Source organism: Vigna unguiculata, chromosome 7 (assembly GCF_037176805.1).
Source record: "Vigna unguiculata cultivar grain cowpea cultivar isolate G323 ecotype 2 chromosome 7, ASM3717680v1, whole genome shotgun sequence".
NCBI lineage: Eukaryota > Viridiplantae > Streptophyta > Magnoliopsida > Fabales > Fabaceae > Vigna > Vigna unguiculata.
In genome coordinates this window covers 38,995,050-39,015,279 of record NC_140798.1, presented here as the reverse complement: position 1 = coordinate 39,015,279, position 20,230 = coordinate 38,995,050, and the positions used below count along the sequence as shown (strand labels likewise).

Genomic DNA, 20,230 nt, shown 5'->3' with positions numbered 1-20,230 from the left:
TAACTCAAATCAAACAAATGAACTTAAATATACAAGTACAATCTCATGGTGCCAGTATGATGATGATCATAGATATATTATACACAATATAAGTTGGTCAATTTTGATCAAATTCTGGTTCCAATATAGACCACGAAAGGAAAATGGGAAGAAAAGAAAGTTAATCAACAAAACAAAAAAAAAAATTTAGTGGTAATGAGGTTATATCATTATGAAGCTTCCACTACTAACCACTTTTTTTTTTTCTTTTGCAAAACATGTCCGGTTGAACTGAGAATGAACCCATGATCAATGGTGTAATGGGTTTGGACCAGTTGGCACGCGACGCTTCTCAACCCCATAACGTGGATCAATCTCTGTGTCTGAAGGATCGTGGTGTGCTGCAACACCCGGTTGGTGGTGTTTGAAGAAAGGAGAGAAGTCAAATTTTGTTGCAAGAAATTTTCTGCCTGTTAAAAGGTGATGAGATGATGGTATTGAGTGAGTTGGTTGTGTGGTGTGGTTCTTGTTGATGTTGGAGTTGAGATTGTAAAACTCATGAAAAACTAGCAATAGAAGGGACAACAATAAAAGAATGTGAAGTGGTCGAGAGATTTTTAAGGCCATGATGGAAGAGAAGGAGGTGGCAAAGGGTGAGAAGGGGACGCATGGAAAGATATGGAGGAAAGTGTTAAGACAGAAAGGAATTTGGAAGATGGAGTTTTGAGAAGGGTTTAAGATGAGAAATTGTAGGAAGAGTGTTGAAACTGTGTGAATTGGTCTTTTCATTGAAACCTCAGTTTTTAGTACCTTTTATCATGGTTTATTTTCAATGAGAGGAGGGAGGAATATGGGAGTAGAGGTAGACACTTTTCCCAATGGAAGTTCCTTAGAAATAAAGGGAAAAAAAAATACTCAACTTTTAGAATCATAATGTCAATTGTCAAATCTGGAATTATGCATGATTATATATTCTCTTGTATAACCTAGATGCATCGGGAAAATGAGTATAATTAAGATTACCTTCTATCTTGAAAAAAAAAAAAAAGAAGGAATGAAATAAAATAAGAGATGATTGGTACAAGGAAAGATCCGTGCTGGTTTTGAGTGTATTGCAACTTAATAAAAGGGTGGGGAATGTGCAATCCATATTTTCTATCGTCAAAGCAATCTAAGAACTATTTCACAAAGGTAGGGGACAATACAATTTTAACTGTTGCATAAAAGTGAACCACAAAGTAATAGATGAAATTATCTGAAAAGGTGAATTTAGAGAGAGGGACTGTAATTATTATAAGTTTTCTTTTGTTCTTGTTCTTATTATTCAGTATTATATTCAATTTTTTTCTACATTATGGATAACTAGGAGGTTTTTTCCTGTTATTGATTTAATTAAAAATAAATGTTTTAACTGTTGAGAACAATTTGATAAATATATATCTTAAAATTATCAATGAAATTTTATCAAGAGATGTATTTTCGTCCATAAATTTGAGTTATTGACAAATTTTACAGACAAATTTTGAGATTTTAATTATGGATAAAAGAATTCGTTGATAATGTAAAATTTTGTTTAATAATAAAAAATTTCATCAGTAAAATCCATTGATAATAATGACTTTATTTAGGAACAGAAAAATCTATCGATAAAATTTGTCGAAAATTTAAAATTTTCTTTTCCAAAAATTTACTGACAGATTTAGCTGTCGATAAAAGGAGTGGGCAATTTCTCGCCCAAATCTATATTACCAACAAAAATGTCAGTCAGTAAATTCTGTCACTACTTACATAAAATTCGTCGGTAAAATTCGTCGATATAAGAAACTGAAAATTTCCCGCCCAATCTCACTTATGGAGTTGCGTCATAAACATATAAGAAAGAAATAGAAGAGAACAGAAGAAAAAGAAAAGAAGAAAGAGAAGAAGAAAAAGATGAAGGAAGAGGAACTAGAAAAGAAGGAGCACGAGGAGGAGATGTCGTGGTGGTGCATCGATGACAAGGTAGTGGCACAACGACGACGCGGTGGTTGTGGGACTGTGGTGCAGTGGAGGCAGTGGTGGCACAATAGGGTGGTTAAGGAGAAAGAGAAAAAAAAGAAAGAAAGAAGAGTGTGGGAAACCAGCGAAGGCAACAACAATGGTGGCGGCGACGGTGACGATAATGGTGACAATGGATTTACCGAGATGGAGTGTAGGAGGTTATGGAAGAAATAAAAAACTAAAAGAGAAACCGTAAAACGAAAAAAAAAGAAAAAGGGAGGAGGAAGAAGATGAATCAATGCGTGTTATTTACCGACAAATTTTTTTGTAATTACCGATGAATTTTTCCGTTAGTAATAACCGACAAATTTGACGAATTTACCTACAAAAAAATTTGTTGGTAATTACAGACAGATTTTTTTGATAGATATTTCTGTCGCTAAAATTTTACCGACAAGAGTTTTAGTGACGAATTTTTAACCTCATTAATCGGTCAGTAATTTTGGTTTACCGACGGGTTTTGACTGTCGATAATATCGATTTTTCTTGTAGTGATATTATCTATAAGAAATGCATTTTCCATTTTATTTCGTAATCTTATTTAGATGATGATCATTAAAAAAATCATTCAATTAAAAGTAAAATGTAGCTTTTATTATTGTAAAAAATTGACATATTTCAAAGATGGTTGAATTTTTTTTTAAATTTGAATAACTAAGAGCATTAAGAATCAAATATTGAAGTTCAAATTTTAAACTAATTTACTATTAAATGTGATATTGGCAACTTACTTACTAAATTATTAATAAATAGTATGTGAGCAAGCAAAAAAGTGATTATCTTTCATGTTATTAAATTCAATAGTTATTTAAGTTTTATCTATAGCAAAACCAATTATTTGAACAATATTTAAAAAAAAAAAAATATATATATATATATATAATATAATATAATATAATATAATATAATATAATATAATATAATATGAACATAAAAGAAATTGGAATAGGGTTACAACCCTCTTATGTCCTAACCGAGGTTCGTCATAGTTTGTGAGTGATTTAATTAATATAATAGATAAAAAAATATAATAGATAAAAATTAAAGATTACCCAATTTTCCTTGTATGTAAATATAATATAAAAGAATTTTTGGATTAGTTACAATTTTTTTTAGAGGTGAGGTTTATAAATAGTTTTGAAGAAAAAAATTAGTATTGTAATAAATAAAGAAAATAATGTTATTTGGTATAAAAGTAGATGATAAATATTAGTGTGTTTATTATTTTATTGACATGTTGAAATAATTTTCATTTTATAATAAATTTTAAAACCTATATATTTGATTATTGTTAAGATCAAGCCCTTACCACTTGGTCTCGACGAGACAATTGTAACCCACAACTCTGATACCAATTACTAGGATCAAGCACTTACCACTTAACCAAAAGCTATAACTATTAGTTAGGACACAACTCTTTTTACTTAAGAGTGTAACACAAGTCCAAGCGTCACGATTAGATTGTGACCCGACCACTTGACCTTTGTCACGAGACAATTAATGTTACCTGCAACAATTATTATTAACTGACAGTGATTATTGTTGTGATCAAGATTGCTTAAACAAAATACCCTTTATAAATTTTGGAAATCTTAGTTGAAATATATTAAAAAATTACCACATTACACATTTTGATAACAATGATAAAATTTAATATTTCAAAATACTTTAAAAATATATAATTCATAATTATTTTCTAATATTTAATGACATTCTATATTAAAAAGTTTCTATTTAACAATTCTCGATCATTTTCTTCCTATATGAGTTTAAAAATTAGAAAATAGAACGTTTATGGAATTAATTTTTTGGATGGATGAACTTTGATTAGAAAAAAATGAAAAACATTTATGATTTTTATCATCGTATCAAAAGCATGACAAACAATATTGCATGCAAATTAAATAGGTATCATGGTAAAAAAGGGTATATTATTCTCAAATTTCTACAACTTAATTCAAATGAAAACTGAACACACGTGGATATGTGTTTAGGATAGTAAAAATACACAAATTTAATATTATTACTATTATTATAATTATAAAATTATTATTACTATTATTATAATTATAAAATTAAATATAAATAATTTTTATAATTTTAACGTGAGTAACTTTTATTTATTTTGTAGATAATTTTTAGTTAAAAAGAGTTAAGTTTAAGAAAACATCAAATCAAATAATAGTTAAATTTAAACAAATGATCACCTAAAAGATAATATTGATAAAATAATTATTTTAATATAAAAAATAATTTAAAGATAAAATTTGAAAATAAATATGTACACTAAAGAAAACCTTTGTCTTTTCTTTGTAGAGTTATCTTTGAACAACTATTTAGCGATGTTCTTAGAGAGTGGGTACTTGGAGGCATTCTGATGTTCAAGTTAGTAATATTTTCTAGGGATGAGTAAAATATGAATGTAAAGATAGTTCCCTTACCTTGGACACTTAAATACTTTTCCCATGCATGTCTTATCGTAACCGTAACTATCGTTACATTTCCTTGTGCTACCAGTATTCTTAAATGCACTTTTAAATAGTCTTATATTCTTAAATACATATGTCTAAGTCCATATGTATTGTATTGGGATGTACCTTTGTATGTCTCTTGCCTAAGTTAATATATACTGAAATGCACGTCTATATGCATGTACGTCTATATGACCGAGCTCAGATGTATTAGAATGTACATATGTACATACTTGGGTTGGCTCGGAACAACTCTTAACAATACTGAGTAATATATAAAGAAAATATAAGAAAACTTATTGTAAGATTTTGGCTTAAAAATAATATCATAATCTATTATATAAATTTGTTGATGAATTATGGGGTTGATAAACCAAAATAAATAATAACACAAAAAGCCTTGAAAACAGATGTCATTAAATCTAATTCATTTTTAACCTCTTATTAAGTGATATTCAACATTTGTTCATAATATTTCAGTCTAAAGTGTGCCATTTGAAAGAAAGTCTTTATCTTCGAACAATTTAATAATTAACTTTGATTGCACATTATTTTTTGAAAGAAAATACAAGAAAATTCGATACTAACAAATTATGAATAACTTTATATAAAGAATTAGAAAATAACTCTCAATCTAAAATAATAAAATAATAAATTTATGGATCTTTTATTTATTTATGAATGAATTTTTAAACAATTTTATTTATTTTTGAAACATCAACTCACTCGAATTCATGATAATATTAACTAAATTAAGGTCAGAACCAAATTAACTACTACCATTACACGGTTAAGGGTAGGGATGGCAAAAATAGTTGTGTCCGTAAATATCTGCGAATAAAATTTGTGACGAATAGTTGGTATATGTGGGTATTTGTTACCTGCGAGTAATAGATAACGGTTATTTTAATACCTATTTATAAACAAGTCGGGTGAGGTTAGCATACTATTTGTGTCTGTGGGTATCCGTTATCTGCAAAAAAATAAAAATTAAATTAAATTTATGTTTTAGTAAGTTAAATTTAATTAAAATTAAATTTTAATTCATATTTTATTAGATTTAATTAAATTTATATTAATTTAATTTATATTTTATTAAAAAAATAATAATTTTATTTAAATTTAATTTATTTTTTTTTTAAATATCTATTTTTATATATTTTTACGGGTACCGCAAATATTAAAATATTCGCAGATATTTTTTAAACGAATACCTACGTATAAAACAAAGCATGTATTGTATAAATTTTTTTATTATAAATCAAGTTGCGAATAGATACTATCTGCCGACCGATGTTATCCTAATTAAAGGTTCTATATGTCATAAGTTTTACCGAATACGCTAACATTCATCGGCATTCACCAAGATTTAGCTGTAAGAAATAATTATATCTTTACCAAGCAGTATAAATTTACGTGTAGTCAAACATTTCATTATAATGCATGCAACTCGTAATGCATTTTATCTTAACAAATACTCCATTATCATGCAAAATCAACAATCATTTACATCTTAATTAAATAATTAACCCCTTTTCAATTACATGTCAAGTAGTAGTAATTGCTTAATTTCACGAACAGAGATAAAAGAGATAATTCGAGAGAGGAAGGTAAACGAAGAATAGTTAGAGAAGAGGTAGAGTATAGTTATATTTTTTTAATACAAGGAAAGAGTCTATTGATCTTAATTTTTTTCTTTTAGAAGTTTATCACTCTACTTCTTTTCACGTAGGTTTTCCTATGTTAGTTTTACCTTTTTATAATAAAAAAACAATAAATTATAGAGTGTATTATCCTTGTAAATTTCTTATTTAGAGTTGTTCATAATACAAGCCATTATTCTACCAAAAATACATCATATACTTATTTGCTAAATTAAATCCACAAATTCTAAAGAGTTTTTTTCCCCTTTAAATAAAGAGTAAAATGGTACATGAAATATATTTTTTTTTAAACTAAAATTGTAAGAATGTACAATTTCACTTATTTATTGTCCACTGATGTTGGTAATTTTGTTTGCAATCTCTTAAATTCAAACTTTACTATAATTTTGACTCAGGGTTTAAATATGTATTTATGTCTTAAATTTTTAAATATTTGTCTTAATTAATATTATATAAAAATAGTAAACACAAGCACCGTCATCTTTGTATCTGTATTTTTTAAATATTTATATTATATTATAAATAAATAATATATGTGAATTGATTAATTTAGTATATAAAAAAATAATGAGAAAATAGTAAGAAGCTGTTAGTAGTAGAAAATCATAAATATAAAAAAAAAATAACATGGACCATTCTATACAAAATATTTCAAAATAACAGTTACTTTAAAAAATCAATTAACAATTGTAATTTTTAAAAAATCACTTAATAATTATAAAATAAAAGGTAAAATGGGAATAAAAATTATGTATATAAAAAAAAGTATCATAGATGCACAGATATGATATGATACGTGTATATCGGATATGACCGGTATCCGATGAATCGATACATTTCTTTTGAAAATAATAAGATATACAATATATGATATATATATTGAAAAATATACGATAATTCTTAAAAATATGACAAATATATGATTGTTATCTATGAATCCAAATTCAAATAATGTGTATTAAAGTGATCAACATAAAAATTAATGAATTATTATCATCATAAAAAGTAGTATTGTTTTGTAAATTAGATTCTTTGTTGATAAATATTAATAAAGTATCATAAAGTATATCTAAATCAAAATATTGGTGCTTATAAATTAAATTATTGTTTATGATATACTATAAAATAAATGATTTACCATCATTCAAAATTATAATATAAAATTAATATAGAAAATAAATTATAAACATATAAGTAAATTACGATTATTTTTAATAAGTAATCACTGATTAGAAAAAACAAAAATATTCCTATGAAATATGAAATACATTTCGTTATAAAATTAGGTGTTGAAAAGTCTAATTTTATTAATCTGACATATTCTTTCTTATCCGAGTTCTATTAATTAATATTTTTAATTTTTATTATTAAACTAACATAATTAAGAATATACACTGAAAACAGAACTAGAAAATGTTAGGATTTGAAGCTAACAAATATTTTGCCTAACATGCCCTTTAAGAAATATTTTTGCCAAACATGACCTTTAACAAATATTTAAAAAATTTGTATTTAAACCTATCGTTTAACTTTTAAAATCTTATTACTTGACAATTTTAATAATTTATTCAAAAAATTTCAATATTTTTTGAAACAAACTACCCTATGTCGTCGTTAAAAAGGTTGGAAAAGAAAAATCTGGACAACGGATCCGGCTACCGCATTGCTGGGCTGTTTAGCTTGTTTCTGCAAAGCCCAACTCTTGGCTCGTATATTCAAACATAATTAGCTTCTCAATTTTCAAAGCATTATCTCTCATCTTAATTATAAGAAAAATTAATTATTTTCATATTAATTAAGAATATTAGTTGAGTTTATTTAATGTTCTTGCTTTCATGAAAGTAATTTTCTTAAATCACTCGATTATTTATTCGTAATTATGTTTAAGTTTATTTTTGAAATAATAATATTAATCAAAATTTCGAGAATTGAAATTTGCTTATATTTAATTAAATTATAATATTTTTTCATATATTTGTATCTAGAGGGATTTTTCCTGGAGTACCTTTTTTCTTTATTTTAAGCACTTTTGATATATTAATTTAAATAGTAGGAGTCAACACATTAATGCTAATAATTGGAAAAAAAAAAACAAGGTGGGAGTGGGCAGTTAACAAAATATTAACAATTATATGATTAAAAAAAATACATTAATGAAATGGGTTTGGAGAATATTTAAGTGTCAAAAAGATTAGAGTGTTTCTTTCTACCCATCAAATTTCTTCTCACACCCTGACTTTTGCTTTCCGGAATATCCAAAGAATAATAGCCCAGAGCCCAAAATAAGTATATCTGAGTAGTGAGCCTTAAACGGGTTTTCTTATTCTCATATTTATGTGTTTGGGTTTCTACTCGCACCTTCAAACATTTTTGTGCATCTACAAAATTCTTTTAAATTTTCACTCAATCCTTCGATTAAAATAACTATTTTTTTTTTCTCTAACCGATCCACTTTTAAGTTTTTTTTTTTCTAAACAGATGTCGACATTCTGATACTTTATTTATTTTTTTTAATTTTTGGTCGTTATAAATGTCTAACATCTAGTATTATATATTTATTTTATATTTATGATATTTATGAATATTAACATTCGAGATATATATATATATATATATATATATATAAAATTTTTTAATATATGCTAATCAAACATTGACATCTGTAAATAAAAAAATATTATATTGAATATTGACATCGATAGAACAAAACAAGACATCATATATTGACATTCATTAAGAAAAAAAAATTGTAATAGATAAACTAGAGAGAGAAAAAATATAGTTAGTTTTAACTAAAGGATAAAATGAAAATTTAAAAAAAAAAAAATTGGGTACAAAAGAAGTGTTTAGAGGGCATGGAGAAGCCCTTGTTTTATCTTTTTCTTTTACACTTCATCTCTTGCTATCCTTTATTTCTTATTTTCTCCTGCCACACCCCTCACTCTTCCACTCTTAACTCTTCACTCTCGTCTCTCCTGCACACATACACACATTACAGTCTTGGAGGGATAATCCAACAAAAGTTGTCACCATGTTGCAATGCTTTTTCTATTCCTGATGTTCAGATTTATTTTATCTAAAAAAAACATGTTGATAAAAAAATAATTATTGTTTATAGACTGATCAACATATTTATGTTTTTCTGTGAATCTACGATGTCACTCCTACTTATACAATTAGATGTGAGTAATATATGTACATACATACACATAAGATATCAGCATTGGACCAACCGAAAACAAAAGCAAACGATATAGTTGTAAGCATGTGGTTTAAGGTAAACAGAGTGGTGGCTAAACCAAGTAAGTAGCATATATATTACCAGATCTATCAGTAACTGTCGCTAAACCTCCAATTTATTTATTTGTTTAATATGTTTTAACATAAACACATTATATTACATTAAATTATTCTGAAAAAAATAATGACAATTTAAATTAATATATGCACTTTTATGTTGATTTTTATTATTTATTATTTATTATTTAATTATTTTTTTTATTATTATAATTCTAATTCAAATACGGTATTTAACTATTTTTTTATACGTTATAATATTGTTTTAATTAACAAATATTAAATTATGCTCTAAAAAAATCCCGTAATTTCACAAGGGTTAAAAGACTGGTGTTCAACAATTTTACGTTGTTCATGATAGAATATAATTTTACACATAATTAGTTGCAGTAATGTTGGAACCACAAGGAAGACAATTAACATATATAATGTGAAGCTAACCAACAAAATTGTGGTAAACAAAAATCCTAAGCTCCCAAAACTACTTCAGTCCATTCCTTGCTGTTTGTCTCCATCGAAACTAAACCATACAAGTAAAGGAAGATTCAACGAAGAAAAGAGATAAGGGTTTTGTCAAAGCTTGTGTATTGGGAATTTCTCTACAAAATTATTAATCGAAAAGCCAACAGATCTGGACAAAAAGTTGTCAAACAATTTTAATATATTTTTAGCATATATTTAAGATTTTTTAATAATAATACTTTTTAAGAGTTTTTTATATTAAAGAAGTAGATTAAGTTTAATTTAATTTTATAATAAAGCCTTATAAAGTGAAATTTGTATTTATTTATATATTGTAATTTTTTTTATCAACAAAAAATAAATAGAATTAAAAAGAGCACTTTTTTATGTCCTAACCCTTTTAAAATAATAGAATCTGTACAAATAGATTAGGAACTTATATATCATAAATTAGTCTTATATCCGGTTAATGTAGTCTCTAACACACTGTTCATGCTCTCCAGTGTATGACTAGACATTAATAAGTGATCTATAAACCTAACAAACAACTAATCTTTCAGTAAAGGATGACACAATAGATCAAATAAACAACATGTCTCATTAGGATAAACAATAACTCACTACAATGATATTATATTAAGAAGTAAATTTAAGTCTAATTTAATCTTACAAGATCAGCTTGTAATGTAAGGTTTGTACTAACTTATATATTATAAATTAGTCTTATCTCTAATTGATATACTATCTCCACATTTTTAATATTTTAAAAATATAAGTTATCATATTAAATTAATGAAAAATTTTAATATTTTAGCCGAAATATAACTTTGACTTTTTCTTATAGTTTCAAAATTTTGTCAATTTGGAAATAAATTTTTTAGGTAGTATGTAGTTATTTCACTTTGAAATAACCAATTTTTTTTAGTTAAAATTGGTAGCTAAACTTGTAAATTTTTTATTAAGCACAAAACCTAAAATTAGTTCTTCAAATACTCTTTAGTGTTGTTCTTTGACTATAATTAATGTTCCACTCGGTGATTTGACTAATAAATATTTGCTATAAAAGTTTACTTAGATATTATAGAGATATAGTTTTTTCTTATTGCCTCTGTCCTTATATATAACTTTTTTAAAATCTGTTCTTTAAAAATTATATATATATTTTGCCAAAATATCTTTAATTATTTACCACAAGTGCTATAAATTAGTATGATTACTTGATTGTCAGATGAAATAAATATCTACAAATTCAATAAGAGATGATGAGTCTCAATAACTTTAAAGGTAATTTATATATATATATATATATATATATATATATATATATATATATATATATAGTTGACAAACTATATTTTAGTAACTGGATTAACTAACTTTCTTAATATACATAAATAATTTAAATAAAATACTAAATAACATTTAAAAAGTATGTTTAGTATAAAGGAAGCATAAGGATGTAGTTTTCTCATAAGTCCAATTAACATTAAATTTCAACAATTTATGGTGTATTAGAATCTCTCACTTCAATTCATGTTTAAAAATTTTGAAAATAAAAAGTAAAAATGTTACTGCTGAACACTATCGATTGAATAAGTAGTTGCGCTTCTTTTTCTTCAATTTTAAACCAAGGATTTAACTTTAATCCATTGTCATAATTATTACAAAAGGGTTGACTTTGTAAATAATAATCATAGTCAAAGTCAAATTATTGTATCCTAAGTATAATTAGAAATGGGTAAAACTATTTGTTTAAGCTTAACATTAGACCATAATTGAATCTTTTGAGTTATGGGACATGAGGTCATGCTAATGCATCAAAGAATGAGGAAAACTTTCCCAAAATTATTTCAGATCGATTCTCTTTGCCAATATGCAGTATGCTTAAATTGCTAACAAAATATCACCAATAAATTGTTGCGACTCTGATGGGTTAGTTTTTCCATTTTCTTTTTCTTTTTAACATTCTAGCAAAAAAATCAAGGCAACAACTTTCATAAGAAGTTGAGCTTTTTTTCTAAAAAAATAGACTCGAAAAAAAAATGCAATATGAATCAAATTCTTATAAGAGAGTATATATAACTTTTGATTCAAAGCTTTGTTTGTGAGTTCTTTTTTATATCTTAATTTTTTTTTTCATTTTTTACTTAATGTAAAATTTTCAATTTAGATATAGATTTTTAATATTGTATACAAGTTATTTAAAGTTAAAATAATTTTGTTTTGAAAATACAATTTTCTTTTCCATTCCAAGATATTTTTGAATGACAGTTTTCCCACCAAAGTTATGCTGACTGAAGTTTGGAAAAACTTATTGAAACCCACCCAACTTTAACTAGTACTCTTAAATGATTAGTATTATTTTGGCATGATATTTCTAAGCATGAACATAAAGCATTTGATACCATCAAAATTATGATCTAATAAATATGGTAAATTCAAGAGTAATAAAACAAATAAATTTTTTTAACTTATATACCTTATTTTATAGAGAAAAATCAATAAAGGAAAACTTCTAAGAAAACTTAAAACGCATAAAACATAAATTAATTTTAATATACATTATTTTTTTTTTGCTTATTTTAAATTCATTTTGGAGTAAAATAGGTTTTGTGTTCCTTAAAGTTTATTTTGAACATATATAATAAATATTTATTTTAACTTTCACAACTATTGCAAATTGACATGTTTTAAGTTAAATTAAAATCAGATCTTTAGACCGAGATATATTTATTTTTTATAAGACTTGTTATGAGTTAATGGTTGTCTACTGATTTGATATAATTATTCATATGATGGATGAATATGATTGATTGATTTAATATAATTACTCATATTACATAGAAGAATTACTTGGATATTAAATGTTGAAATACATCTAGATGTAATGGATGTTGGTGATGTCATTAAAGAAATAAATAAAACATTTGAGCTATTAATTTGCTCTTGTAATAATAATATTGTGAAAAAAGATTTTACAAATATTCTTAATTTAATTAAGGACAATGATGCTAAGAATCCATTTTTTGATCTTTTGACTTTCATCTTTTACCTCCTAACGTGATTTAGTGTGAGTCATTGATTAATGTACCACTATCTTATCCTTTGACAAAATCAATGACCCACACTAAGTCACGTTAGGAAGTAACAAATGAGAGTAAAAAAATGGGAGTTATAATATAATTTTCCTTTATTTCATGTCTTTTTATGGTTGAACAAAACAATGAAATTTTTGATGAAAAATCATGAGACCCGCTCAAATGATTCTACTCCATTCTCAAAAGTGAAAGCAATAATATTTCTGATTCATATCTTCATGGTCATAGTTGTGGTCTTGATTGTGGTTGTGGTCGTGGTTGGGCCGGTGAGTATGAAATTACATCATTAAAGGATTAAAAACATAGACTTGATTTTTTTTTAGTTGTTATCCTTAAAACTTTATATTTTTTAATTTTATAAAATTATTTACTTAGTGTGGTTTGAACTTATATAATAGTTGTGTATTACTAAACTTTTTAATTATTTTAAAATAATAAAATTAGTATCTACCGGTATTGAAATGTTAAGTCGATATGATATAATTAATTTCTTTTTTTCATGTGAAGGTTATTCTTTCGAATTTACTACTCAATTCTAGGAGTTGAGTCCATGGAGTTTCTACAAATTCAAGTAGATTCCCATACCATAATCTTTCTCACCGACATTCTATATAAGTATTTTGATTTGTTATGATCTACAACAATGCCATATATAGTTTGTATCTAAAACGAGAAGTATTCAGCTTGCAAATGTGGGAAATTCCCGAGGGGAAAGATTCAATGCATAAATTTTTAGATACATGGCTTTCATTCATATTGTGAACCATCTTCATGAAAACTTACTTGTGGGGGCAATAATACTCTCTACTATGAAATGATTGCGGCTACTTCACCCTATATAATATTATTTTCTTACACATTACTTAACTTATTAAGCAGTACTGTAACAAGATTTATTTACTGAAGTGTTGACTCAATATGGGTCCGATTGAGTCGAAGAAAAAGAGGAAAGAGAAAACAAGTTTCTGGTTTTTTAATTCATATATTAAAGATATATGCATGTATGAACAAATGGAAGCATCTTGATTCAAGGCGATACTACACCTTACGTAAAAAGAGAACAAAAGTTATATAGCATTTACATATATGTATATATATACACACAACTTTGAAGTGCTTGTTTGATAGTATAAAAGCTTAGGTCTTATGGCACACACACACACACAAACACTAGGATATGTTGAATGTATAAGATGTGGACATTAGTTGTTTCATTGGGACCACGTGCATCTTCAATGGAATCCTCGATTGCTATATATTGAAACCAAACCAAACTGAACATCCAATAATGCCTAATATTTACTTTCTTGCTACGTGACGAGCAATGGTCAAGATTATATTCATCAGTTCAGGAATATATATAATATAGTACTATCTGGCTAGAGTTGGTGGGTTTGATTAACTTCTGCGTGTTAGAGTTATTTAATTTGTACGTTAAAGAGTCGATAAAATGTTTTGAGAGAAAATTCAAAGTCTGAACTCTTGAGAGAATGAGAATGGTGCAGGTCTGCTATTACAGTTCCAATTCTCTTACAAGAAGAAGCTAGTTGAGGATTCAAGGAAGCAAATTTGAATTGACCAGCACTAAGGTAATGAGTGTAACACATGCATCTGAGAAAAACAAGCATGGCTTAGAAGCTCCACTGATCATTACTATTTTGCTTAATTATTTCTTCAACATCAATTATATATATAATAATAATTAGTTGTAGCTCACAAGCAAAAGCAAAGAAACAAACATTGGACTAGACCAGTAATACTGGAGTGGATTGTGTTTTCATCAAATCAAATCAATTAATCGCAGCTACCTCATCTCAATGTCCCATTATTCAACGTAATCTTTATTAATTAAGAATCAATGTTAATTTTGTTTCAGTAAATCTCAATTTCAACTTCCCACATTTTATCAAATCTCTACATGACTATGAAACTAAATGTTATTTAAAGAAAGTGAAAAAGTACGTAGTAATAATAATAGTAAATTATAGAATGTTATTTATAAAAAATTCTATACAATCATTATTCTTAACACGCATTCCCCTTTTGTAATGTGAACGAGGAGTAGTGTTTTTTTATTTTTTTATTTCAGGGTTATAATCTGGCTCGTACATATTATTTAGTCATGTTAATGCTTTGTCATAAATATATCAAGTGGTACCTTTTATCCTTTTTTTCCTTTTGTGCGTGGTTGGTGGCAGATAATATTTAAACTACCCATTGAACATTTCTTTTCCACCACAAACCAGTATACTACTATTATAAGGTTACGTATATCTATTGATATGTACGAAACGCAAATGGAGACACATAACCGGATATCCATTGTTCAAGTGTTTTGTATTTATGAAACTCAAATACAAAACAGTTGAAGAATAGTAGGTAATTATGAGTGTAGGAATGATATAAGTGGCACTGCTCAAACTTGCCACATGGTCATGATCATACCAATATTTTTTGGGAAAGGAAGAAAAGTATCTTAGTAAAGTTTGTTTTAACATCATTACTGGTTTTGTGCTCAACGAAGATGGCTCACGCTGAATTAATTGATCTCGAGTGAGATTATATAAGAATGTACTTGATAAACTAAATAAACATGATACGATCACATAGAACAAGCAATCATCATAAATACACGCTTAGTGCTGCTTCATTTTGGCTACCTACATTTCTTATTAATGACCAATTAAAATTGCTACCAACCAATAAAATAAAAAAGAAATAAATATAAAATCTTATATTTTTTTTTTATCAGCAATAACAAATATATTAATAGGGACAATATGATTACCCCAACCCATATACAAAAATTAAATAAAGTAGGAAGAAAAAAAGAAAAAAATAACAACAACAACAAATCTAACCCATATATCTTTGTCTCCCGTAATTGTTGTCCACCAAATTACAAGAAAAAAGTATAATAATAAAGGAGATTAAAACATGAACTTAATCTATCACTCTTAATGCCAGTATGGATCCTGCATAGAATCATAAGCACAACACCACACACCATCTAAAATCTTATATGATATGGGTTTGTCAAAATGCTGCTCATACCCCAATTTTGTTGTTTTTTTTTTAATTGTAATCAAGCAACTCTAATCATCATTTGGTAAGATGGAGATTTTCACGTAACGAGAAATCAAAGAAATTTCCATCCAATACTGCCTCTCAAAACGATGTACTTTGATTGAAACTTGAAACTTGAAACTAGTGCTCTCATAGCTCGAGTACCAACTATGCGTTATTAATTTGTTTGTAAAAAATTTTAAATTCATAAATAACTTTTTGACGAACATTTTATAACAAAGTTACTAAATAAAATAATATTTTATTTGTGTATTGAAGTTACAAGAATAAAATAATAATGTTTAAAGATTTTTTTTACCACGGTTATTTGTCAAAGTTTATCAAATAAAACTTTGTTAAAGTATTATTTTTTTTAAATTATATAAAAAATCAAATCACAGCAAAATCAATCAAAGTTAAGAAATTAATTTTTTAAATCTAATTCAAACCAATAAAATAGAATTGTAAGATAAAATGTACATTCAACTATATATATATATATATATATATATATATATATTATAAATTACTTTAGTTTAATTAATAAGGAATCTCTAATAAACAACCTGATAATTTATAAATATTACTACAATCCACCTGTCTACCGACCTAGATATTGCAAATAAAAATTCAAAACATATTTTTTTCACTCTGTGAAGAAACTTGATGATAAATCTGTCAAGAAAAAATGTAATAATAATAAGACATTAGTTTAGTTCACGGTATTACTTTGACTCAAAATCTTAAAATAATATGTTTAAGACTTTTTTTCTGTATATAATATTTGATTTTACATTTTTATTTAATATGAAACTTACACAATCAAATAAAAAATTTTCAAGTCTTAGAAATTTTTGTATTTTAATAAAAATGCATGAATGTTGTGTTGATAGGAAAGGGTGGGAAGAATGTTGAATGATGAGTGATTGGTGGAGTTGGTTGTGAATGCTGGAGAGCAGAATAAGTAAAGAAGGCATAGGCACTAAGATTGAAAGAGCACACGTCATGACAGGGTGGGACTGATGTCATCATAAACTCCACTCAGAGGAGCTTCTCGTGGGTTATGGAATTGGTAGTGGTGCTGCAGCTATCATCAAATGTTTGAATAGGCTTCTTCATTCTAAAATTAAATTCTTAACACTGTATTCAAAACTATCGAGGAATAAAAAACATGTACATATAAAAAGGTATATTTAATTATTATAAAAAGATGGAACATAAAAAGCTAAGAAGAATGGGACCGAAGCAGACATGCGTGTGATGACCACAAAAGTGCCCTAGAAAACAACTACCCTTTCTCTCTAAGCTTCCATTCCCTACAGCAAAAACATTATATAATTAAGTGAAATAATAATAATAATAATAAAAAAGAAAAGCTTAAAAGAGGGGTTCCATGCTGAAGCATATTAATAGTAACTTGCAGAAAGAAAAGAAAACAGTGCCTAGTGACTGACCTAATTTAGAAAAAAGATAAGCCTCTTTCCCTAAAGAAATAGTGAAAGGAGGCCTGAGAGGAGACATAGTAATGTGGTTGTGTGTACTTGCAATTAAAATCTCATGTTTCATCTACTTCTGTTACTCACCCAGTAATTTTGTTCTCAACAAGGGTTAATTATGTCATATGGGGGAAAAAAAGTTTAAAAGGGAGAAGAATAATGCTTAAATTAATGTTTGGCCGGTACTCTCTTATTTAAACAAAAAGTAAATAAAAAGTTTTACGAAGATAACTTCACTTCATTAATATTTTAATTTCAATAGAATTATAAACTATTACTCATTGATTTCAATACAAGAATTTAAATTATTGACAGAATTTTTTATCGATAAAATTTGTTAAATAAATTTATTAATAAATTAAAATACGTATTATTGACAAATAATTTCATCGATAACATATCCAATGACTATTATTTTGATTTCAGATAAATTCGTCGAGTGGTAAATTTTTTATTCATTTTGATGAATTTTTTTATATAATAAAGAGAAATGGGTGAGAATAAATTCGTTCTTCTCACTTTTCTAATATTTCTTTCTATTAAGGATCAATAAGTTTGGGGAGGGTTTTGAAAAACTTATGATGTATATCCACACACTTTTTTTTCTTACATAATTCTATGAAGTATAAAACTTGAAGTCTCCTCACCGGATATGCACATGTTTTTTTTTTTTTTTAATTAGAGTAAGTAAGACAGTTTTAATTGTAGATTGAAACAAACATCCCAATTAAAAACAATTCAAACTTGACACGTTACACATTTACTTAAACTTCTCTTACAAACATTAGAACACATTACATACATAGTGGTTTCTTCAAAATGTCTACATCATATCATTGTCCTTTTAATATTAATGACTTTTTAAGGATGCACAATGTCCTGCATTCTTTGGATAGCATGAAAGAGAGTGCTAGTGTAACAACGTTAAGGTTACTATTACAAGAAAAAAATATGTATATGCATACGTTTCGAAGTAATCGCAAAAACATGTATTTTGTTTTAATGTAATGGTAAGTAGACGTTGAAAATAGAATAAACACCAAAAATTTTTTTTATTTAAAATATTATGACACGTGTAAATTTAATTTGACAATAATTTAAAGATTTAATCATGTATTAAGTTTCTAATAAATTTAAGTATTTAATTAAGATTTTCTTTTATTAAGTATTAAAAAATTGTATACTTTTTTTATTAAGTTTTTGCTATTTAATTATCTATGCATTCTCAAGCTTAAACAAATATTTACGGTAACTATTTAGTTTAGTTGAATACAACAATTGTGAAAAGTTAAAAATATATTAAATATCTCATCTACATGCCTTATTTTTCAGGTCCTTAATACACTTTTACCTTTACGAGGACCTGATAAGGGCTCAACAACCTTCTAATTTTATTTAGCATGGTAATCTTTGAATTAACCCCTAATGCTACTTCTTGTCACATCGGTTTGGTCACTAGAGTCGGTCTCAAGAATGACTGTCACATATACTAATCCGTAACATTAATAAACGATATGTATAACAAAGAAGTTTTTATGTTGCTCAAACTAAAGCATGGGCTTGGATCACCAATAAGCATTCATAAGCAACATTCTCTTATCTTGACTGATGTTTAAGTCCAATTACATGCCTCTTCTCAATCTAAAAGTTTCGATTTTGGGATGGTTTATCACTTTTTAGCTCTCCATGATATAGCTTTTGTGCTTGATGTATGTTGTCACTGGTTAGAGGTAGTATTATTTGTACACTCTGGTATTCATGTTTTGGACTCCACCCACTATTTTTTATAGCCTTGGTTTGGTTTAAATCAAAAGTACTGTGGAATTAGCTCTTTGCATTGTATTTGCGACTTCATCTTTTGCAGGATAAATGATGCTATTGGGGGAGAATGTTTAAGCTTTGTATTCAAATCATAGCCATGAAGGGTTTGCTTCTTGCTTGGGTGTATATATCGTTATAATCTTTATTTTTATACTCAGTTTGTGATGATGATAAGATACTACTTTATGTGGGTAATGGTGAAGGAAAGTAAAACATTTTTTTTTTTTTGTATATGGGTTGAGGTATTATAACAATGAATTTTTAAGATATAATAATGAATTTTTATCATTTTTCATTGAAAATAAAATGAATAAATTTCATTATTGATGATAGGATAGTTTCCTTGGTTACTTTGTTGGAAGTCCCACATCGACTAGAGATAAGGCCAATTCACAACATATAAGTGGGATGCAAACCTCACCTTATAAGTTGATTTTGTGGGATTGAATTAGGCATAAAGGTCACTTCTAACACTCTATCAAAGTTAGTGTAACAATAAGTTATCAACCATTTTTTTATTAATTATATTATCATTTTTATTTTAATTACAAAATTACATATTTTAAATAATTTTCTTAAAATAAGTTTTTATGCTCAAGATAATAGTAAAATGACAAATCAAACTTCATAGACCTACTTTAACATGAAAACTCTTCAACAAAATCATATACTAAACATGATAAAAAATAATTTTGTTGTTTTTCCAACATCAATCAATTCAATCGACCTCTACTCCAACAAAATTAATTAGTTTAAATATTCAACTAGTTGACATGAGATCTTTAAAGTACTAAATTTTATTTATCATTGTTAAATTCAAAATATGATATTTTTTT

At 26.5% G+C, this 20,230-nt stretch overlaps 1 protein-coding gene across 1 annotated transcript; it reads right to left on the bottom strand.

The window, feature by feature from the left end:
* Positions 1–844, bottom strand: LOC146884865 (CLAVATA3/ESR (CLE)-related protein 12-like). The gene has a single exon (XM_085675376.1). It carries the CDS (start codon positions 766–768, stop codon positions 289–291), a length of 480 nt encoding a protein of 159 aa, XP_085531502.1. The 5' UTR covers positions 769–844; the 3' UTR covers positions 1–288.
* Positions 845–20,230: the final 19,386 nt, after the last annotated feature.